Source organism: Phasianus colchicus, chromosome 15 (assembly GCF_987193195.1).
Source record: "Phasianus colchicus chromosome 15, bPhaCol1.hap1.1, whole genome shotgun sequence".
Lineage (NCBI taxonomy): Eukaryota > Metazoa > Chordata > Aves > Galliformes > Phasianidae > Phasianus > Phasianus colchicus.
Genome location: NC_143450.1, coordinates 13,454,699 through 13,476,592, shown reverse-complemented (window position 1 = coordinate 13,476,592; position 21,894 = coordinate 13,454,699). Strand labels below are relative to the sequence as shown.

The 21,894-nt window shown below is 48.8% G+C and overlaps 1 protein-coding gene across 1 annotated transcript in view; it reads right to left on the bottom strand.

The window, feature by feature from the left end:
- Nucleotides 1–733: 733 nt before the first annotated feature.
- FAT2 (FAT atypical cadherin 2) overlaps nt 734–21,894 on the bottom strand; it is a 51,925-nt gene continuing 30,764 nt past the window's right edge. Inside the window, exons 10-24 of the mRNA XM_090151110.1 lie at nt 17,790–21,842; nt 15,298–15,494; nt 13,653–13,806; nt 13,291–13,524; nt 12,160–12,549; nt 11,228–11,442; nt 10,736–10,873; nt 10,069–10,212; nt 9,200–9,397; nt 7,497–8,304; nt 6,747–6,892; nt 4,951–5,392; nt 3,663–3,816; nt 2,140–2,729; nt 734–1,316 (exon numbers count right to left, since the gene is read on the bottom strand). Coding sequence (XP_090007236.1) covers nt 778–1,316; nt 2,140–2,729; nt 3,663–3,816; nt 4,951–5,392; nt 6,747–6,892; nt 7,497–8,304; nt 9,200–9,397; nt 10,069–10,212; nt 10,736–10,873; nt 11,228–11,442; nt 12,160–12,549; nt 13,291–13,524; nt 13,653–13,806; nt 15,298–15,494; nt 17,790–21,842 — 8,402 coding nt within the window. The 3' untranslated portion in view covers nt 734–777. The remainder of the gene's footprint in view (nt 1,317–2,139; nt 2,730–3,662; nt 3,817–4,950; nt 5,393–6,746; nt 6,893–7,496; nt 8,305–9,199; nt 9,398–10,068; nt 10,213–10,735; nt 10,874–11,227; nt 11,443–12,159; nt 12,550–13,290; nt 13,525–13,652; nt 13,807–15,297; nt 15,495–17,789; nt 21,843–21,894) is intronic.

The following is a 21,894-nucleotide window of genomic DNA, read 5'->3' as shown; positions in this document are numbered from 1 at the left end:
ACATAGTGCCCGTCCTGGGATCCACACGGGCACAGTTTGTTTGGTCCATTTTGGGATACAGCAGACCCAGGACCCCTTGCAGGGGGTGGCAGGGCTGGGTACCGCTGTCACCAGCTGGGGGCCAAGAGAGCTGTGGGCATGGCTCTGTGCCAGTCCCCGTGCCTGTAGCCCTGGGGCTGGGTGCCCTGCACCATGTTTCAGTCTACTCCTTGGTGCTTGGTTCTTCTGTAGAAATGGATTTAAGTTTGTTTTTTTTTTTCTTGGACTTCCTTTTGCCGAGTGAGGATGTGCTGGTGGCACTGGCTGCATATTACTATCTCTCACCCTGGGGAACAGATGGAGAAGAGGCTGTGCACCAACTGCGCCGTCCCACTGAGCAAACCATTGCCCTGATGCAAACTCTCAGTGCCAGAGCTGGATGCAGGGAGACCTGCGTGCCACCTGGGCTTGGCCATTGCTGGTCCTTCTGTGCCTTCTCCACCACTGCTGTCCCTGTGGTGCTGCTCTGTCCTCCCCACGGCTGGGCAGCACAGGGTGGGAGATGTGCGATGCCTGTGAGGTGCGTTAGTCATTGGCATCCCAGGAGCATCCTCCACATCCCGGCTGTGGCTGGAGCATTTCCCCTCTGTCTGCAGTGCAGGGACAAGGATCCAGCCAAATTGCAGCCCAGCCATGCAGGGGGAGATGCTGCAAGCTGGGCCAGGGGAACTGCAAATCCCCTGGTACCACGTGCCAACTCCGGCGCTTCTCCTCTCATCCCAAGGATGAGTCCCTCCGTTAGAACATCACCTCCTCACAGCTGCCGTAGTCGCTCTCCACCATGTCAGAGCCCTCATAGTTGGGGGGTGGTGGGGGCTGGGTGCGCAGGGCGGGCGGATGGGCCCCCACCTCACAGTCGGCATAGGAAGGTTGGGCCACGCTCAGCCGCATGCTCACCCGCTTGTAGCTGGGGTCGGGTGGGTATGGGGCACCTTCACCCTGCACCAGCTGGGCTGGGTAATAGCTGATGGCTGTGTACTCGTTCTGGCACTGGGATGCTGCCATCTCCACGGGTCCCAGTGGTAGGAGGTCCTCCAGATTCTGGTTGCTGTAGCGGGGAGGGATGGGTGCCCGCTTGTTGCTTTGGTCCAGTGGGAAAGGGAAACCCCCATAGAGAGTGACTGGCTCCGGGTCTGCTGGTGGAGGGGGTGGTGGGGGGAGAGGGGTGTGGGAGGAGGGCACGGCGGGGGGACCTTGGATGATCTCGTAGTGGGAGTATTCCTGGACGTCAGAGGAAAGGTAGCGTGGTGGCCAATAGGTTGTTTCTGCTGGGTACACTGGAAGGAAACAGAGCTTTGTTAACTGTGTGGGCTGCTTTCCTCCCCCTGCTAATTCCTGCTGCATAAGCCTGAGCAGCAGGAGATGTGCCAGCCAAAAAGAGGAGTTATGGGAAGCGGGCAGTCGTAGTGTCTGCCTTGGGAATGAAGAGGGCTTCTTGGCTCCCACTGGGACCTAAAAGGCAACATTGTGCCACATGGCTGCAAGAAGCTGGCACAATGATGGGATGGTGCAGAGCAAGTGACTCACTGGATCTTTCCCCCTCTCTTTCTCTCTATCTCTGGTATAATCTGATTTTTGGGTGGCCCTGTGTGGACCTCAAGTTGGACTTAGTGATCCTTACAGGTCCCTTCCAACATGGGATAGTCTATGACTCTCTGACCTGGGCACTTCCTTCTGGCAGCTGTCCTTGATGCTGCCGAGCTCCCAGTGAGCTCTGTGCCAGGCCAAGCAGGGACCCAGCTGCCTGGGGCTGTTTCCCTCTGTTGTGATCTCTCTGGCAGCTGATGCAAGGGATGCCACTAAAACTCACACTGAATTCCACTCTCCAATCATCACTTTTCTCTTTTATAGGGACTTTTTAGCCTGGGTATGTGGGAATCCAGGCCATGCATTAATGAATTCCCTGCTGATTTTGTAGAGAACTGAACAAGCTGAAGTTGAATACTGGTATTTATGAGTGGGGGAAGAGCCAGTGAAGGCACTTGGACATCATTGGCCCATGTTTTTCTTGTCTTTACCCAACACCATTGGTCTCCCACATCACAAACCTTCCATCCACTCCCCCAGGGATAAAAGCAAGAGCAAGCTGTGGCTACTGACCCATCTCCTCTCTGGCCCAGGTGCACTTGACGAAGGACTCGTTGTCAGAGTTGGATGGGGGGGCCGGGGGCAGGTTGGGTGCCACACTGCACACAATGGTGCCGCGATGCTTGGGCCCGTTGGCCGAGTTGAAGGTGACAAACTCAGGGGTACCGCTGGCTTTGCGCTGCTCCGGCGCCGCCCGATCCAAATTGTTGTGGGCAGCATCGCTGAGGATGTTGAGCTCGATGGGCGGCACCGCTTGGGTGCCCACACCCACGCTCTTGGAGAATTCGCTCTTGGACAGCAGATCAGGGTCCTCCCGTGCCACCGGCTTGTGAGCCTTGGCCCGGTGCTGGTAGCGCTTGCGGATGAGCACGAAGGCCACGGCCAGGATGGCTGCCCCCAGCACGCCGGCTGCGATCTCAGCAATCTCCTCAGGCCCTACAGCCCAGTGCGTGGGCACGATGGCAGGCGTGATGATGGGCTGCGTGCAGTAGTCCCCCTGGTAGTCCGATGGGCAGATGCAGTGGATGGAGCCCTGGGTGCTCACGCAGCGTCCGGCGTTGTGACATGGGTTGTCCTGGCATTCCTCAGCCAGCTTCTCACACCTGGGGAGATGGAGGCAGAGGGCATCAGCCTGGGGGTGAGGCCCAACCCACGGCATCCTGCTCTGAGCTCTGCTTTATGCCTACTGGGATGCTCTGTCCTGGCACAGAGTGCCACCTGCCTCTGCTGTCAGTGGATCTTGACGTTTACCATGGTGGTGTTCAGAAGAAGGCCATGTTTTGCAGAACAGCCCCTTTTTGGAAGGCATTTTATGGAGTATATACAGAGCTGAGACTGAATTTCTAGTACTCTGTCCTTCTGCACCCCATACACTCTAAGTATTCCCCTTTCCCACTCTCCAGCAGGGCAGGGGATTTTCCTTCCATCCCTTCCAGCAGCAGTGACCTCCCATATTAGGAGAGATATGCAATAGCTGGTTTTCCCTTCCCCCTCCCCCCCACATTACTGTTACTGAAGAACCCCTGCGAGTTTTTCGTTCTTTTATTTCTCAGCCAGGGCTCGAGATGCGTGTGCTGGTCCTTGCAACGCGTGCCCAATGGCCGTGCCCGGAGTGCTGATGACCGCAGGTATCATCGCACTGCCACCTAACGCCCGGAGCTGCGCTACTGATTCCCCTCTTGGCATTGATTCAGAGCGTCGGTGTCCATCCTGGCCAAGCGACCCGGCCGGGAGGAGGAGCTGCTGTGATGCTGCCCTGAGCTCCGAGCAGCCCCTGGGGGTGTTTGCTTCCCCAGCTGCAGGCATTTGGCATGCACTCACCCACGTATCAGGTGGGGAGGTGTATCCAAACACCGTGCAGCCCAGCAATCAGGGGATCAGCAGGACAGCTGGCAGCGTCCTACACCTGTTTTTAGGCAGCCCCGCACTGCACTGCTTGCAGGTGGGTGCAATGAGCTCTAGAAGCACACAACGCTCGTTGCTGAGGTCACGCTTTCAGCCTTCCCTGAGAACCATCTGGCCCTTTCAGCCCTTACCTGTCGCCCAGGTACCACTCGGGGCAGTGGCAGGAGTACCCGGAGCCGGAAAGGACGCAGGTGCCGCCGTGCAGGCAGGGCTTGGACTCGCAGGGGCTGTCACCCAGCTCACAGCGCTCACCAGAAAACAGCCCGGGACAGATGCACGTGTAACCTGCAGAGGTGAGAGGGTGCCGTCAGGAGACTGCTGGGTGGGATTTCAGCTGCTGGTTCGTGTAGCCCTGAGCATGGGAATGCCCCCGGCTCTGCTGAGGTCCCGCAGTCCCTCAGCTGGCGGTGCCACGTGAAATGTTCTGGCATTTTACCCTGCGGCACTCTGCAAAGCCTTTGCTGCTCATCCGTAGCACAGCTTTAGAGCGATGCGAGCAGGGCAGACCTGTTGCCACATGCATGCAGTGCTGTGCAGCTGGGATGTGCTGCTGCTTGCAGGGCAGATGCTGGACGTTGCCCGTGGGGCTGCGAGCACGCGTGTTCACATGGCTTTGTGTCTGTGGTTCTGGTTGATGTGGTGCTGGGTTTGTGACCCTCTGGGCGTTCTCACTTGGTCACATGGCTGCTGGCCCACCCGAGTAAGCTCACAGGGACCTGTGTGTGCATGTGTGGGTAATCCTGTGCCTGAGGTTCTTGTGCAGAGATTTGTACAAATTCATGCTGTGCACCCGTGGTTTGCAGGACTGCTGCAGGAAGGCAGGTGCTCTGCTGTGGCCTTCCATCAACCCCTGCCCTGCAGGAATGTCCTGCAGGGCCCTACAGGGTGGGGGTACACCTGGTGAGTGGGACAGAGTCTGGTGCCAAGCCCCTGCTGAGCACTTGTGCCTCATGCTAACCTGTGATGCTCATGTGCAAGTGTGCAAGCTTCCAGTTTTCCCAGATACCTTCCCATAGCCCCAGGGAGTCACTGACTGCAATGGGAATAGATGAAGATCTTGGCTCGTTTCTGCCCAGATACCATCATTGCATGATCCCATCTCGCCCAATTCCAACTCTGGTAATGGCTTCTTAAGGAAAGAGGATGTAGGGGGGAAGGTAGAATTTCTATTTGTGCTTGCGTTTTTGGCAAAGGTGCTCACTCCTAGGTCATGCCCACTCCTTAGAAATGCTCCTGCCCTGCAGGCCATCGTCTGATACTGAGAGCCAGGATGATGATCTCATGCCACCAGCTGCTCCTGCACTGAGTCAGCCACCACTTGAGCCCCTGGGGTGGGGCACTTCTTGCATAGGGAAGCATCAAGGTGTTGTGGCTTTCCCTTCTCTCTTGCCCCCCCCTATATGTAGGATATTCACGTACCTCCTCCATGAGTTTCAGAGCACATCCCGTTGTTCAGGCATGGATTGCTGCTGCAGGCACCAGTTGGGGAGCAGCACTGCTTCATCCCCACCTCCTCCATCACCTCCTTGGATTGCCCTTTCCCATGCAGGAGAACCACCTCTCTGCCATTGATGGCAAGCACATCCAGGCAGCCCCTGAACCCCCGTGTGACTCTCTGGGACTGGAGTGGGTGCCGGAGGCCTCCAAAAAGCAGGTCTCTCCTGCCCTGGGATGTGCTGCAGGTCCCTGGCAGTTGGAGGGAGGTGTTTCCCAGGCCATCGACGAGCAGACGGACCGACGCGTTCTTCACCTCCAGGAAGACTGAGTGCCACTCCCCATCGCTCACAAAACGTGAGGAGGAGAGGTTCCCGGTGTAGTTTCCCCAGCAGCCATATCCCAGATGAAGCACCCCATGAACCATCTGCAAAACACATCCCAGAAGTCATGGTTAGCACAGAGGTTCTTGGCAATTCTTAACCTCCTTTGCCCCTGCCTGAGTGTGTTGAGTCAAGATGAATCCCAAGATGTTGCCTTTTCAACATCCTCTTTTACTCATGCATAAGTTTTGCATGGGTCAGCTAAAACCTAAGAGACTACAGTCTCACTTATGTTGCCCTCATTTCATCTATGGCCCTTTCCAACCACTGACAGTGTGAGAGAGGTTTCCACAGAACAAGATGCAGAGATGCAATTCAGTCCTTGTTCTCCAGCAGGTAAGATGAGGACCATCAAGTTGCTGATCTAAAAGCAAACCACACCAGTGTTCTTAGCATGAAACTGGGCCATCAGAAATCCCTGTGGCCCAAGATTCCTCTTTAAAACTCATATGGAGGAAAGTGTGAGGATGACAGAGGGAAGGAAGAACCAGGTGCAGCTGGCACACACCCTGGTAAGGCCTCAGGGCAACATGTGTGTAAATCCCTTTGCACAACTGGCAAGTGCAGCAGAGAGCTTTTCACTTGGCTTTATCCGAAGGAACGTGATCTCACTTCAGATGGGTCTGTAGATTGGGCTTATCAATTTCTGGGGCTGGGAGACAGCTGAGAACTCGATTCCCTGAAGCAAGAACTGACAGGCTGCCAGCTTCTTCTCAGTGTGCCTGACTTGCCATCCTCTTGCTGCTTCCTATTTCTGAATAGCAGATCAGCTTGGCAATTGGAAGAGTGATGTTATGCATGACCTTGGGAGAACCTGTCCTCTCTACCAAATCTACAAACCATGGGAGCTCTGATTTCCTTCCACTTACCAAGTGGAAGAGGGAGATGGTCTTTGAGTTCTGTGTGGGTTCAGTGTGCAAATGAGGAAGAAAACAGTCAGAGTGAAATGTCTGTGGCTCTGCCGGTTCCTTAAACAAGGAAACCACCTGAAAGATGTGGCTGAAAAGAGCGGGAGCTGCAAAATAGCATATAAGACTCCTGTTTTGTCTGTTCTGTGCACCTGATAAATTCTTTGTCCCATAAATGCAATGAAAGAGAGGGATGAAGAAGCAAGCTACGGGGGAAGAAGTTTTGATGTAGGTCTATGATATGAGCATATGCTGCCTTTACACCAGAAGCCAGCGCAGGCACTCACAGATGGAAGAAAAAAAACAATTCTCCAGCTGTGGTTGCAGCAGTCGCCAAACTGCTCAGCTCTCACTTGGCCTTCTCAGGTCTTACGTGCTTGCTAGATCAATTACTAAAGATACATACTACTGCATCTTCTTTCTGTGATTCTGTTCCCCAAAACAATTTTTTTTACACTGGAAGGAGACCTTTGTGTGTTGCAGTGCATACCTCCAATGTGGCGTGGTCTGTGCCGTTGGCGTAGAACACGACAGCATGCAGCTGGTGGGTCTTCATGCGGAAGTGCATGTGCCAGGACCCCACCTGGGAGTGCTGGTACCAGATGTAGCTGTGGCCCCCAAACCTCACAGCAGTTCCTGGAAGTGGAATGAACAAAAGGTTTCATGGTTGTCATGCTTTGAGGCTGTACCTAGCCTTGCCTCTTCTCCAGCCTGATGCCGTAAGTGTCCAGGATCAGACCTGTCCCATAGCACCTTTTAGGTGCTCTTACCACAGTCTACAACACCCTTGGATTTCTTCATCCTTTACTACATCTTTATCTTAGCCTACAGTTTCCCCTTACCACTTCTGCCTAAATGATGTTAATCTCTATCTCTGCTGCCTTGGCTTGTTTCTGAAATACTCTAAAGTGAACAGAGTATATTCATTCTACTTGCTTTTCCTGGAGTTTAACAGTTAGTTTGTATTTTGCTGAGCCTAAGACACAGGAGCTCAAAGATCAAAAATCTAATCACTGAGCTTCTTCAGCTGCTAAGCATGCATGACTTTTCCGAATTAGATATTCGTAGAATTGCTTGGGGTGGAAGAGACCTTAGAGATCACTGAGTTCCAATCCTTATATTGATGCTATTTAATTGCTACAGGAGACTGATTAAATAAATTAAAAAAAAGAAAATGACTAAGTGAAATTTTCAAACTCTATGAGGTTTATATCGTGAGATGCTACCGAGGATTGCTCACCATTACAGGAGCAGATTTGCTCCAAGCTGTGCCGTGGGGTGAGAACGCTGAGTCGGGCAGTGCTGTAAGTAGACATCATGCCTGGGTCCAGTTGGATGGTTTCCTTGCAGACACGGTGGGCACAGTCTGACCCGTGACATGGCACGTGAATTGCTTTCTTCATCCGGAGTCCAACGAGCTGGTCCATCTCCCCAGCTGAGACGGTGATCTTGTTGGCGAGGACCCGAGGCTCGTACAAGGAGCCGTGTGGCTCTCCAACAGCCAAGAGCAGATCTACTCCATCGGAGGTAGCTGCAGGCTGTAAGCTGGCCATGTGGATGTTTTGGCGCCGGGTGATGAGGACGTTTCCCAAAAACCTCTGCAGGTTGCGCCAGTGGTCCCCCACAAACTCCTCGGGGGACAGGTGGCGGAAGTGCAGCACCACTGCCCTGTCCAGTGCCTCCTGCGTGAAGCACCACACGTGGATGTTGACACTGGTGGTGGCTGTGAACGTGCCATCGCTGACCGTCACATTCAGGAGATAATGGCCGTGGGGCAGCTTATTCCCAGCAATGATCTTTCCATCCGCAGCCCCAACGGAGAAGTGTCCCTCTTGGGGCACCTCTGCCACCAAAGTATACACCAACGTGTCATGGGGATCTCGGTCCGTGGCATGAATCTTGCCCAGAACGCCGCCTCGGAAGGCTTCCTCATTTGTGGTGATGAATATCTCCAGGGGAAGTGCTGACGGGGCATACTGGCTCTGCTCAGTCACTTGGATGTTTACGAATGCTGATGAGGACAAAGGAGGGATACCGCTGTCGGAGACCTGACAAAGAAAAGAGAAGGCTTCCTTATAGCTATGTACTGGCTTTCATGACAGCATGTCTTCCATCATGGAGACTGATTGAGACCTTCCCTCAGTGGTGGGACGCTCATCTCTGCGTGCACCTGCCCTGAGTGGCTCTGATTTCCTAAGAATTAATTATTGGTAGAGATGCTGCCAACCTTAAGGGTTTCTGCATGTAACTGTCTGTACAAAGATAAAAGCAGTCATGTACATCAACACACTTGCTCAGATTCCAAAGTATTTAAGCCAAACTTCCAACTTCTGACAATATCTGTCTAGCATGAGCCAAGGAAACTCAAAGCAGAAAAATGTGAATAATCAGGTTATAGGATAAGGCTCTCTCATTCTCAGGCAGTTAGTGGTTGAGATTTATAATAATAATAATAGTACCTAGCTTCTTTACTGAAGATGTATTTGTTATTATCCTGTTGTTTGTAACTCGCTATCCTTACTGATAACATTGATAATTAATAAATTTACCCTGCAACAATAGACATCTTCTTTAAAAAGGAGATTAAATCACTTTTGGGATTTTTGGATAAAGATTTCAGGATCGCAGCCAGGTCTCGCTTTAAACTGGAAGTTGCTGGAATTATGCTGGGAAAAGTGTCTGTCTAAGGAAACCACTGACAGAGCATTTCTTGTGATCGTATTATCCAATTTCATCAATGCAGAGGTTTGTTTCCAGTTTCCCATGGGCAGACTTTGTGGAAAAACAAGCTCTGGACTTGGCTCCTAGGTACAGGATTTTTTCCTGTGTTGGATTTCTCCAGTACCAGACAACTTCCCATCCAGCTGTGCCATCCTAATCTCATTTTATAACTCCTAAACTCGGTTGTGAGGACAGATCCCAGGACAGAAAGTCAGACTTTACCTGGACTTGTAATAGGTACTGCTCTTTCACTCTTCTGTTCAGGATGGATGAAGTCACCAGCAGGCCATTTTGGGTGACATCAAATGCCTTCCCGTCGTTGCCCTGGGTGATCTGGAATGAATACGGCGGTCCATTTTCTGGTGAGTCTCTGTCGCTCATAATCAGCTCCAGAACACTGGTACCCACTGGGGCGTTCTCCTGAAATGCAGAAAGATGCCAGTGGAGAACATCAGGCAAAGAGAAAAGGCCCAGGAGGACCCATATTTCCACTGGGCCTTATGGATAAAGAACAGAGAACCAAATCTTACACCTTGTGTGGAACTCTTGCCAGCAATAGCAGACAGTGCCTTTCATGGCATTACACATGTGGTAGAGTCAACCAGCTAAAAGCAGACAGTTGTGCTGATGCCCTTGTTTTCCCCTTGAGTCATGTCTGCACAGGAGCAGATGAAAGCATGTTTTGGGTACGTTTCTTTCTGAGTACCCATAGGTGTTTTGAGTCCAAGCAACAACTGGTCTGCGTCCAGCAGCGATGGTGATGTTTGACCATGTGCTGAAGACTGTTCTTTATTTTGTGTTGTATACATGGACAAACACAGTGGACAAAGGGGCTGCTGGTCAAGCTTGGAAAATGTGAAAGGAGAGAGGAGAAAGACAAAAAAGAAGGTGCCTGCAGCCACTGGTAGGAGAAAATGGCATCTGTTGGCAGAACATCTGCCCCTGCAGATCTCAGCAGTTTTTTATGGCCATGAGCACAAAGCAATTGCGTGCTTCATTGCTGTCTCACCCTTATGCTCCAGCAGGAGTCCGTGCATGAGAACCTTGGCACCCTGAGGCAGACTGGGATAACAGACAGCGTCCTGGCTTACCTGCACCACCACACTGTAGTTGAGCTGGAAGAACCGAGGAGGGTTGTCATTGACATCAGACACGTGGACACGCACTGCAACATCGCTGAACTGAGCAGGGTGGCCGTTGTCTGTGGCTCGAACCGTCAGGGAGTAGCTGGAGATCTGGGGGATTTATAGCATGGGATCACTTGGAGAAGTGGAAGGATGGTCACTTATTCACATTCCTGTTTTACTCTGTTGCAGAGTAAAACATGCCAAACGTGGAAGAGAGCCAAGCTGGACAAACATCTGTCGGCAGCAGTTTGAGCTGTTGCTGCTTTAAGAAAGATGTTGTCCAGATGGCCAGCTCCTGCTTATGCATGTTTTCTATCTGCTCTGATGCAGAGACACATAAACTGGTCATGTTGGTTTCCAGTTTGGGGCCAACTCTTGCCTAACCAGCTTAGAGCACCAGTAAAGCAGACCACAGCACGGAGTTGTGACCACTGAAGCCTATACTATCTCCTCTAAAACCCTACTTTTCTACAGAAGTATCTGCTGGTCTAGAAAATGAATAACTTGCCTTTTGCTTACAGCATTACTTGTAGATCATTCAGAAAGCAGCAGGCAGCTGAATATAATCTGCTCCCTCCAGCATAACAGCACAACTGCTTTAGCTTTCTCATTTCCATTTCCTGGAACTCACCTCCTCCCTGTCCAGGTGCTTGGCAATGCTGATCTGCCCGCTTTTGGGTTGGATGGCAAAATGTCCCAGTGGGTTCCCTTCCACAATTGAATATGTGATCTGATTGTTCATTGCTCCATCCAAGTCATCAGCTGACACCTATTAGAAGGAAAAACACATAGGACTCATGGCCAAAAGAGCCTTGCCGTGGAGGAATCCCCAGGATCAGGACCTCACTGTCTTTTAAGGGTATTGGTTTGAGCTTGCTTTAAATGAGGAGGAGGAAGGAAGGTAGTTTACATCAGTGTAATTTGCTGTCATCCCTGCTTATGGACTGTCAGGAATTCTGGCGATCATCATTTTTTAAGTCATGCCTCAATCTTAGGTGCCAAATGACACAAACCCACTGGAACAGCTCTGCCCAAGGAAGAAAAAAGTGCAGAGGGAGAGTAAATAATACACAGCACAAGTAAGAAAATGAGGTTAAAAATGTGGTTTTGTTCATATTCATACCGTGAGGATGATTTCTCCAACTGCAGCATCCTCCCGGATATCAGCAGAGTAAGGGTCTTGGATGAACTCTGGTGCATGGTCATTAATATCAGTTATGTTGATAACCACCATGGTGACATCGCTGAGAGAAGCTGAGCCCTTCCTTGTGCCCTCAATGGATAAGTAGTACTCGTGACTCGCTTCAAAGTCCAAGCTCCCATTTATGTATAAGGCACCTGCAAGGGCAGATGGACAGAAATTACATGAGATATTTTAAATGTCTTTTAAGATAACGCATATTAGTGGGAATATTGATGTGGAAAAATTAGCAAGAGCCTTGAAGACAGAGAAACTGAGGAAAACACTGAATGAGGATAGTGCAGACAGAAGCAGGAGGCCACTGAAGTTCAGCCAGTGGTTGTTCCAGGGATCTAACATTGGCCTGGAGATAACAGCTCTTATCAGGTGCTGTGCAAATACAGCAGTGCTGTATTTGGCAAAAAATCCTGCCTCAGCACCTGCTTGTGGTTAATAGATTGGTAGTAGCAACATTCATTGAGTGCTCCCTAATAAAATTGTTAGTCTGGACTACAGGTTCCTCCTGACGTGAGGATGGGGAGACTTTTTAAATGAAATCAACTTCTCCCATATTTTGAAGTGGAACTTTTCTTCCCATCCTCTTCTCCACCTACTCCTCTTTCTCACAGACCCATCTCAGATCCCAGACATGTAATAGGAATCCTTCCATTCATGCAGAAAGATTTGGTTCACACCCTAGATGACTTATCTGACGAAATTTAGGGTAGAAGTGAAGCCTGTATTCTCTGCCCTCATACTGTACTCTGTATGGTAGCAGAAAAGATCTGACTGCTTGGAAACAGAAGGGTAATCTGTTTTAGAAAATGAAGCATGTGGGATTAATCTGGACCAGCTTGGCTATGAGATCATCTTACCTGTGTTTGAGTTGAGCTGAAATTTGCCATGGTCATTGCCATTCACAATTTCATACTTGATCTCTGTGTTTTCTGTATTGTCTCTCGTCAAGGCTGACAAGTTGAGGACCTCCGTACCCACAGCCACGTCTTCTTTCACCATGGCCACATATTCAGGGGCCAGGAAGACAGGCAGATATTCATTTAGATCCACGACAGAAACGGTGACAGTGCCAAGAGCAGAGAGGGGCTGCGGGGTGCCCTGGTCGGTGGCACAGACCGTCAGCTCAAAGGCTGAGTGCTGCGAGTCCTTCAGGGGCTTTTCCAGACGGATCACTCCTGTGGTTTCCTCAATTGAAAAGTGTCCATTGGCGGAGTCAGAGAGGGAATAGACCACCTCGGCATTGAGACCTGCAAGGGTAAGGGACAGGCTGCATAAGTTTATGGTTAGGAATGCTGCTGGTATTAATTCTTTTATCCAGAAGGATGATATATGTCTAAGTGAGATAAAATTTCTAGGGAAACGGGATTGTATGAACATCTTTTCAAATGTGCCCCTGTCCACCCACATCCCTGTGTTTTTAAATGTCATTTTCCTTCATCTCTGCTTCCAAAGCAGATCTTGCTTTTATATCATGTAAGTTCAGTCTCTGCTCAATATCTTTCTTAGGAGCCTTTTGTCTATATCTGAGAATCTTTTGTCTTCCAAGGACTTCTCCACCCATTTTGGGTGTTTCTGTGTGGAGCCAGAGGTTGGACTCGATGATTCCTACAGGTCCGTTCCAACTTGAGATTTCTATGGTTCTATGATGACACACAGATCCTTTTTTCCTTATAATGCCCATTTTGTCTCCATCTTTCAATATGATTTCTGTCCAGTTTGGAGCTGTGTGTCATAGTTTGTGCTGTGCATCACTGTTACAGTTGATGAGCTTTTCGTTGAATTCTGTGCATGTTTCTACAGATACGCATTTCTGACAGGTGCTGATGCCAGCCTGCTAGTCAAGAACATGTCAGTGATGAGATCCAGGCAGGCTCTTGCCAAGACTCACTCATCTATGCCTATTGCTGCAGCCCTTCCCTAGCTTTTAAAAGTTTCTGTTCAGGATGAAAGATGGAGTTTGCTAAAATGTAGATCTCATCCTGACTCACCTTCATCGAGGTCCCTGGCGGATACCACAGCAATGGGTGTTTTTGTGGTGGTGTTGTCAAAAACGGCGACGGCGCAGTGGCTGGGGAAGAATCTGGGTGCGTTGTCATTGCTGTCCTCTACGGTCAGCGTTATGTCTGCCTGGCACGTGCGGCCACCACCATCAGTAGCTTTGGCAACCAGGTGGTAGGTGGGCTTCTGCTCCCGGTCAAGAGGTGCGGAGGTGGTCAGCTCCCCTGTGGGAAAGAATGGGAAGTGATCTCGCGTCCAGCAACTGCAAACCCCATTGCATTAAGCCTCCCGCAATGTAATGAGCCCCAACTGTGGAAAGGAGGAAAGCTTTGTGTGCAGGTCCTGATCTCACCTGTGTGGGGGCCCAGGCGGAACTCCTCTGCGCCAGGGCCGTGCAGGCTGTACGTGATCTGGGCGTTGCTGCCAACGTCGGGGTCGGTTGCTGATATTTTCAGAATGAAATGACCTGGCTGAGCATCTTCGGAGACTTTTCCGGTGTAGAATATCTGGCAAGGACAGAAGGTGTCATTGGCATCTGATCTGTTTCCAAAACAACTTCATGCCATATGAGGAGGAATGGAACAGGAGGAGCTTCATAGAAAAGGGTGAAACGTGGTTTGCAGAAAAACACAAGGTGCCTTATGTCTTGGTGCTGTGAAAGATGAGCACAACAGCAGGGTATATGAGCCCAGACTGGAGGACAAGCCTGTTACATTTAGGACTTCTGTGGCCCCAGCTGGAACAGCAGCCAACAGTGAAAACCACAGCTTGGGAAGGATATAGGCCTCGGAGAGAGAGGCTTGGAGATACAGAAAATGTGACCCATGATTAAAGTGATGATTGCTATCTAGCTTTATGATATTAAAAAGAAATGTCAGTAATTGGTTTGACTATGACAATCCATAATAGGCTGTTGAATAGGGTAAAGCAGCAGCCCTATTACCAGAATGGTAGGATGAGAGGTGATTGCCTTAAATTGTGTTAGGGGAGGTTCAGGTTGGATATTAGGAAACATTCTCAGAAAGAGTGGTTAGGCACTGGAATGGGCTGCCCACAGAGGTGGTGGGGTCACCGTCCCCGGAGACGTTCAAGTACTGTGGAGATGTGGGACTGAGGGACGTGGTTAGTGGCCATGGTGGGGACAGGTTGACACTGGACTTGGTCATCTTAGAGATCTCTTCCAACCTTAATGATTCTGTGAGTCAATTTTGACACCTGGACTGACAAATGATGTAGTGAAGGTCAGGAGCAGACTATGAAGGGTGGCTGCAAACCTCCATCTCTACCTGTAATAACGGGCTAGGCAGTTTCAGTAAAATGGACCTTGTTTGCAACCAGGTTCTCTCTATGACATCTTTAACTTCTTTTAAAGCCTAGATTTTCTTGTTAGCAAGTGCTAAATAACATATGTAGTTTCTTTTATCCTCTCTCTTACGTCAGGCTATGAAGGCTGCTGTGGGTGCCTTTCAGCGCCCGCTGCTGGTCTCTGCTGGGACACATGGAGACCAGTACTTGGCATCATGCTTTTGAGAGGAGGGCAGCCAGTTCCAGGGTGTGGTCTGGGACCAGTGAGCTCATTTCACTCAAGTCTCTGACTCTCCTTTGGGAAACAGCCTCTTCTGTTCTTTCTCACCATGAGTAAAATCCATACCAGTGATCAGCTCTCCACAGCTACGGCTCTCCTGATGGGAATCTTTCAACTTAGCAGGATATTAGAAACTTGGTAATTTACATGCCCCTACCCAGAAGGCTTCCTGGCATTGTTTATCTCCAAAAATTATCCTTCATAATGCTTAGGTGTTCACTTACTGCTGGCAAACATGCTTGGAGGCTAAATTTAATGTTCTCGCTTGACGTGCAGCTTAATTAAAATTGCTAAGTAAAATCAAAGCAACCGGATTGTGTGAGAAACATGACAAGCCGAACCCCCTCAGCATGTGCTCTTTCTGCCTTTTCTTCTCCTCATGCCCCCTGATGTAGCAGGACAGCCACCTTACCTGGCCGCACTCAGGGCTGTTGTCATTGATATCCAGAACAAAAATTTCCACTTCGGTGGTAGCCTGAAATTTCCCATCAGAAGCCATCACCTTGAGGAGATATTTCTCTGTATCTTCTCTGTCCAAAGGCTTCTTGGAAGAAATTGTCCATTCTCCCTCAATTTGGTCAACTGTGAACTGTCCTAGCACATCTCCTTCTGGAAGGGGCAAGAAGAAGAAAATAGACATTTACTGAAGTGGTAAGAGAGCACTGGCACAGGTGGTCCAGAGAGGTGGTGGACAACCAAGGTCAGGCTGGAGGGGCTCTGAGCACCTGGTGGAGCTGTGGGTGTCCCTGTTCAGTGCAGGGGAGTTGCACCAGATAGCTTTTAAAGGTCCCTTCCAAATCAATAGGTTGTATGATTCCAAGGGCGGTGTAGATGTGGCTACTGCCAGTCCCACAGGAGAGCTGAAAGACTTGCATTGGTGACACAGAAAGGACACCAGTGTCATACCAGCCCGATGGGGAGTGGTTGGTCTACTGCACAGCTCAGAAATACCCCGTGTGTTTCTGCTATTCACTGAATATTATGCTGGGGAGATGAATGGAGTGGAAAGAGGAAACAATTCACAATTGCAAAAATGTCTTTGTAATGTTCTGCAGATGTGCATATTCATTGCTGGAAAACCACACTGTCTCACTCTTCTAAAACGTGTCAGGCTTTCTTGGTGTACGTTCCTAATGGGATCTGAGAGTTGCAGATACCTTGGAGACATTGGTTAGGCTTTGTTGCTATATAACACATATAACCTTTAAATTCATTTAAATCTGGAGCTGCTTTTCACTCTGTAAGACCCAGCTGACGAGAGACACAGGTAAATTGAGACTGGGAAGGCTCTCCAGTCCACCAGATTCATGCCTCTCCTGCTACTGTCATACAAAGTGGATTTTAAAAGGCCCAGAACTGCCTCTGGCACATCCCTCTCTTCTGGCAAGGAGCTGGTGTCCTCTGCTGAACCCAGCCCAATGACTGGAGAGAGAAGAGAGCACATTAGGTAATGGGAGGCAACGCAGAGAGCTGGCTGCAGGGCTTGTTTGCTTTGGGCTCTGAAGGGCTCACACAGCCAAGTAAATTAAATTTGTTCTCTCTTCTTTCATGTACACTGTGGAGATGTGGTGGTGAATCTGGAGGCTCAGTGAGGCATCTGCTGGCCCTTCTGATGCTGCCACACTGCAGCCCTTGCTCAGATCTAGGAACTGTGTGTTTGAAATCAAGGTGCCTGTGGACAGTGGGAAGTTTGGCTCTGTGTTCACCCCTCATTTCTTTTGCTGTGGTGTTAGCTGCACTTGTATTTATATGGTTATATGTAAAGTTTGACCTGAGCTTTGAAGTATAAAGCAGCAAGAATTCAAGGCATCCACCACTAACACAAGTGTGAATTCTCTCAGGTTTCAAACTACTGCCTTAAAAGTGGCAGAAACAATAATGCAGAAATGGATTGACTATTGTCTCCCAAAGACTTGCAAATAGCTAGACATACCATACACCAACCGAAAGTGCCAGCATTCCTCTTTTGTTCTGAATGGTTACTACAATAGATAACAGGCTACAGCGTGAACTTGTTAAATGCTTTGACCCTGAAGGGTCTTCATTTAAGTTTGAACAAACATTTTAATTTGAAATATCTGTTCCAGGACAGATGGGGGTCAAAAAGTACCATAAAATCAAGCTGCTACTTGTGCGGATGCACAACATTCCAGTATAAACTTTTGTAGGTTTACAGCAGTGGTTAATTTTAGTTGGCACTGCTGATGTGTGGAGTCATCTTCCGTGCCTTCTGTTAGCCAAAACTCTCCCAAAGATTGATGTGATAGTCCCAAGTATCTGCCGGTCTGCAGAGCGGTTAGCTGCAGTCATATCTAATTTTTTTGATAAGTTAGAGTTAAAGTGGCATCAGAAGAAATAGGTTTAATAGCAGAAAGATATGTCTGTATATGTACTTATTAAAACATACAGATAGGCTGCATATTTGTGTGATGTGTAAACTGCACTGCTTGCAGGAAAAAAGTGCAGGACCAAAGAAATTACATACAGACCTTAAAGCCTGTGAGAGAAAACCTTCCTTCTGGATTCTGTCACTGCACTAGATCTTACATAGTTATAAATATTTAGCTAGTTTAAAAAAATTGTAAGTAAATACTTGTATAGCACTGCATATTTATTTGTTTATATTTTAAGAAATACGGAAGGTCCAGTGGAGGAGATAGCTATTTTAATGATAATTCCATTCAGCCAGATTTGGGAACATCACTGAAATTAGTTTCTAAAGAGTTCTGCACACCCTAAGCTCAGCTGACTGATGAGTTAGGCTTCATCTCCTATTTCCAAAAGGACTGTCAGGGTGAAGTTTCTATATCAACACTTTACAAGACAAGATATCGGAGCCTCACTTTGACATGATACTCTAATAATTCTTGCCCATTTAAAATACGTAAAGTCATGAAAACTCACCAGTTATGTAGCATGTGACCCGCCGATTCTGCTCAGAGATGTCTGCATCAATGGTACTCAGTGTGACAATGACCTGCCCTGGCTCGGCGTTCTCAATTACCGACCCTTTGTAGAAGTCTGAGGTGAACTGGGGAGCATTATCGTTTTCATCAGAGATGGTGACTTCCACCAAGGTTTGGGAGGAGAGCTGGACTTTTCTGCCATGGTCAGTGGCCACCACATAGAAACGATAGGTCTCCTGAGTTTCACAGTCCAGCTCCTTCAGTGTAGTGATCCATCCAGTCTCTCCATCAATGGTGAAGAGTCCTCGGAGGTTGCCAGACTCTGCTTCCAAGCTGTAGGTCACTTGTCCATCACTTCCTGTGTCTTGGTCATTTGCTGTCACTTGAATGACTGTGGTTCCTGATGGCATGTTCTCCATGACAAAAGCTCTGTAAGGATCTGCCTCAAAAACAGGCTTGTTGTCGTTGATGTCTTGCACTTGGATGTTCACAGAGACCAGGGAGACCAGCTCAGTCTCTAGATGTGAGCAGTGAGCCATAACATCAATCTGGTACCACTTGGTGGTCTCATGATCCACTGCCTTTTTGATTTTCAACACCCCAGTTTGTTCATCCAGGGTGAACACCTCATCCTTGTTACTTTCTGTAGTGGTTCCCTTCACCAGGCTATATATGATGGGATCTTCTGCAAAAGCTTTGACTGAGCCTATTTCTGAACCTTCTGGTAGGTCCTCAGATGCTGAGAATGTATAAAGGGGCTCAGAAAATCTTGGCAATGTCACTTCCCTGGGGACGATCTGAAGATTCACTGGAACAAGGGAGTTCCAGTGAGGAGGTCTGCCATCTTCAGCTTTCACCTTGAAGTTAAAGGCTCTGTTTTCCAAACCAACAAGGCTCTCCTTGACCTTAACAACCCCGGTGGCAGCATTGATCTCAACAATATCTTCTGATACATCTTCCACGGAGTCAACGGAGTAAATGACATCTGCATTTGCACCTTCATCAGCATCATAAGCCAGTACCTGAATGACGGGGGAGCCTTTGCTTACGTTGGACTGGATGGACAGTGTGTATTCAGAGGCTTTAAACTGAGGAGGGTTGTCGTTCTCATCTGTAAGGATTATTTTGACAGTGCAGAATGCCACCTTCCCACCCCCATCCTTAGCCATGACCTTAATGGCAATGACTCTCTCTGTGGAATTTTCCCTGTCCAATTTTTGCAGTGTGGTAATATGGCCTTTGTTATCTATGGAGAACTTCTCATCGGCAAGTTTATTGATGATAGTGTAGTCTATGGTGCCATATGGGCCACCATCTGGGTCAATGGCCAGCAGCTCAATCACTTTGGTTCCTATCTCAGCATTTTCTGCCAGCTCCGCCTCATACATGTTCTGCTGAAAAGAAGGGCTGTATTTGTTGGCATTTGTGGTGTTGATATACACAGGCACGGTGCTCTTGAAAACTCCATCTGAAGCAGAAACTCGGAGACTGTAAGATGACTCCAGGTCCTTTTTGCAGCGGTTGAACATGGATATTATTCCAGAAGTGCTGTTGATGGTGAAATGCCTGTGGTCGTTGCCTGAGAGAATGACATACTCCAGTCGGGTGGTGTCTCCGCTGTCAGGGTCCAGGGCCTGGACTTTTATCACAATGTGCCCACACGTCGCCATCTCGCTTACCTTGGCTTCATACTGCAGCTGGCTGAACTCAGGAGGATTGTCATTGATGTCTGTCACATCTACAATTACCAGGGCATCGCTGCTAAGTGGAGGCATCCCATGGTCTGCAGCTCTCACCTTCATGCGAAACTGCTGAGTTTTTTCATAATCCAGTACTTGAGCCGTTGTTATTTGCCCTGTGCTGGTGTCAATATTAAAGAACTTGGTAGTATCTGAACCATCATCCACGATCTGGTAGGAGACCACTTTGTTTCTGCCTGAGTCTTTATCAGAAGCGAAGATCTGGACAACGGGGGTATGTGCTGGCATGCTCTCTGAGACAGACGCTGTGTAGATCATCTCAGAAAATACAGGTGGGTTGTCATTGATGTCTTCTACCTCCACCTCTACCCTGGCTTCTGAAAATGATCCTAGCGCCGTGTCCGTGGCCCTAACAGTGAATGAGTGCTTTGTCTCTAGCTCATAGTCCAGCTGCCCCGTGACAGTAAGGACACCAGTTTTGAAGTCAGTGCTGAACAGTTTCAGGGAGTCTTCTTCCAGTATGTTGTAGATGAGGCGCAAGCCTTCGGGGCTGCGGGCCTGGATGTGGAGGATGGATGTGTATGGGGGGATATTTTCTGGCACTTTTACTCGGTAATACAAGCTCTGGAACAGAGGGTTGGATTTGTTCCTCACACTGATCACAACCTCTTCTTCAGCATGGAGTGGGGGCTCACCGTTGTCCTTAGCAATGACTCGGAGGCTGTATTTGTTTAAAGCATGGTAGTCAAGAGGCTTCTTAAGTGAGATGTCTCCTAGGAAGGGGTCAATCCTAAAGTACTTATAGTCCTCTGCAAATGAGTAGGTAATGGCTGCATTATTCCCTATGTCTTTGTCCGTTGCTGACACCTGAAAAAGTACATCACCTGGCTCCATGCCGTCCTGCACTGAGGTGTAGTATGGCACGTTCTCAAACTGAGGTGGGTTGTCGTTGACATCTTCTACATAAACTTTGACAGTGGCTTGGGACGCTCTCGGTGGTTTCCTATTGTCCTTCACTTCCACAGCTACCTCGTGCACGTCTTGTGCTTCACGGTCAAATTTCACACCTTTGGTCTGGAGTACTCCAGATGCTTGGATCATTTTAAATCTTTCCTTCCCGTTCAAAAGTGAATAGGAGAGTGGTTCATTTAGCTGATATCCCTTGACCCCCAGAACAACGAGAGTCTTCTCATCCGTAGAGTTCTCCGTCACAGTTGCTGTGTATACATCTTGATCAAATTTTAAGCCACTACTTTGTGCTTGAGTTAAATTTAGTTTAACCAGAGCAGTACTCTTATATAAACCATCATCAGCTCTGACCGTGAGTTCATGATGATTTCCCAAGCCAGTGGCATTAAGAATGGAGACAAGTCCAGTGAGTGGATGAATATAGAAAGCATTATCAAGGTTTCCTTCCATGATGCTGTAGGTCACCTCCGAATCAGCATCTTTTGCCTGCACTGACAAAAGCTCCATCCCTGGATGGGCTGGTAACAGGACAGAAAGCTCGTAAGTGTCTTTGGCAAAGACTGGAGGTGAATCATTCACATCTCTAACATGGATTGTGACCTTGGCTGGCTTGAATGCAAACAAACTGGGATTTCCGCTGTCGTGTGCATGTACACTGAAGTGGAAAACTGGGGTGAGCTCGTAGTCAATATCAGCACGACTGGTCAGTGTCCCTGTGCTGGGATCTACTGTAAAATATTCTAGTGCTTCTGGTTCCAAAATCTCATAGATGAGTAAAGCATTGGAATCTTGATCAGCATCTGTTGCATGGGTCACCAGGGGAGCATTGCTTTCATCTAGAACCATGCTCTGTGGGGGAGCATTCTCCATGATCCAGCCTATGAAGGCAGGCTTAACAAAGATAGGCACATTGTCATTCTCATCTATGACATAGATAAGCACCACTGTGTCCATGAATGCTCCAGCCATGCTGGTGCCACGAACTTTCAGTTGGTAAAAAGACACCTGCTCAAAATCTAAGCTCTTCTGAGTGGAAATAAGGCCTGACTGATAGTTCATGGAGAACACTCCATCTCCATTTCCATCTTTTATTTCGTAGCTGACTGGTGACAAGCTTGAGGCCGAAACCTGGATCAGAGGAGAACCAACAGCAGCAGATTCACTGATTTCTGTGATGTATTCAGCCTCTGGAAATTTTGGAGGGGTCTGATCAGAGGGTCTAATGCGGACATGTACTGTAGCAGAATCTTTAAGCTGGGGGAACCCTTGATCTTCTGCCTTTACGATAAGAGTAAATCTCTCTTGCTTGGATGGATCCAGTTTCTGTGCAACTGTGATAATACCAGAATGTGGGTCGATGCTAAAGAAACCTTCCCCGTTACCTGCAAGAAGAGAAATGCAAAGTGAAGAATGCAAACGCCCTCTTGCTCTTGG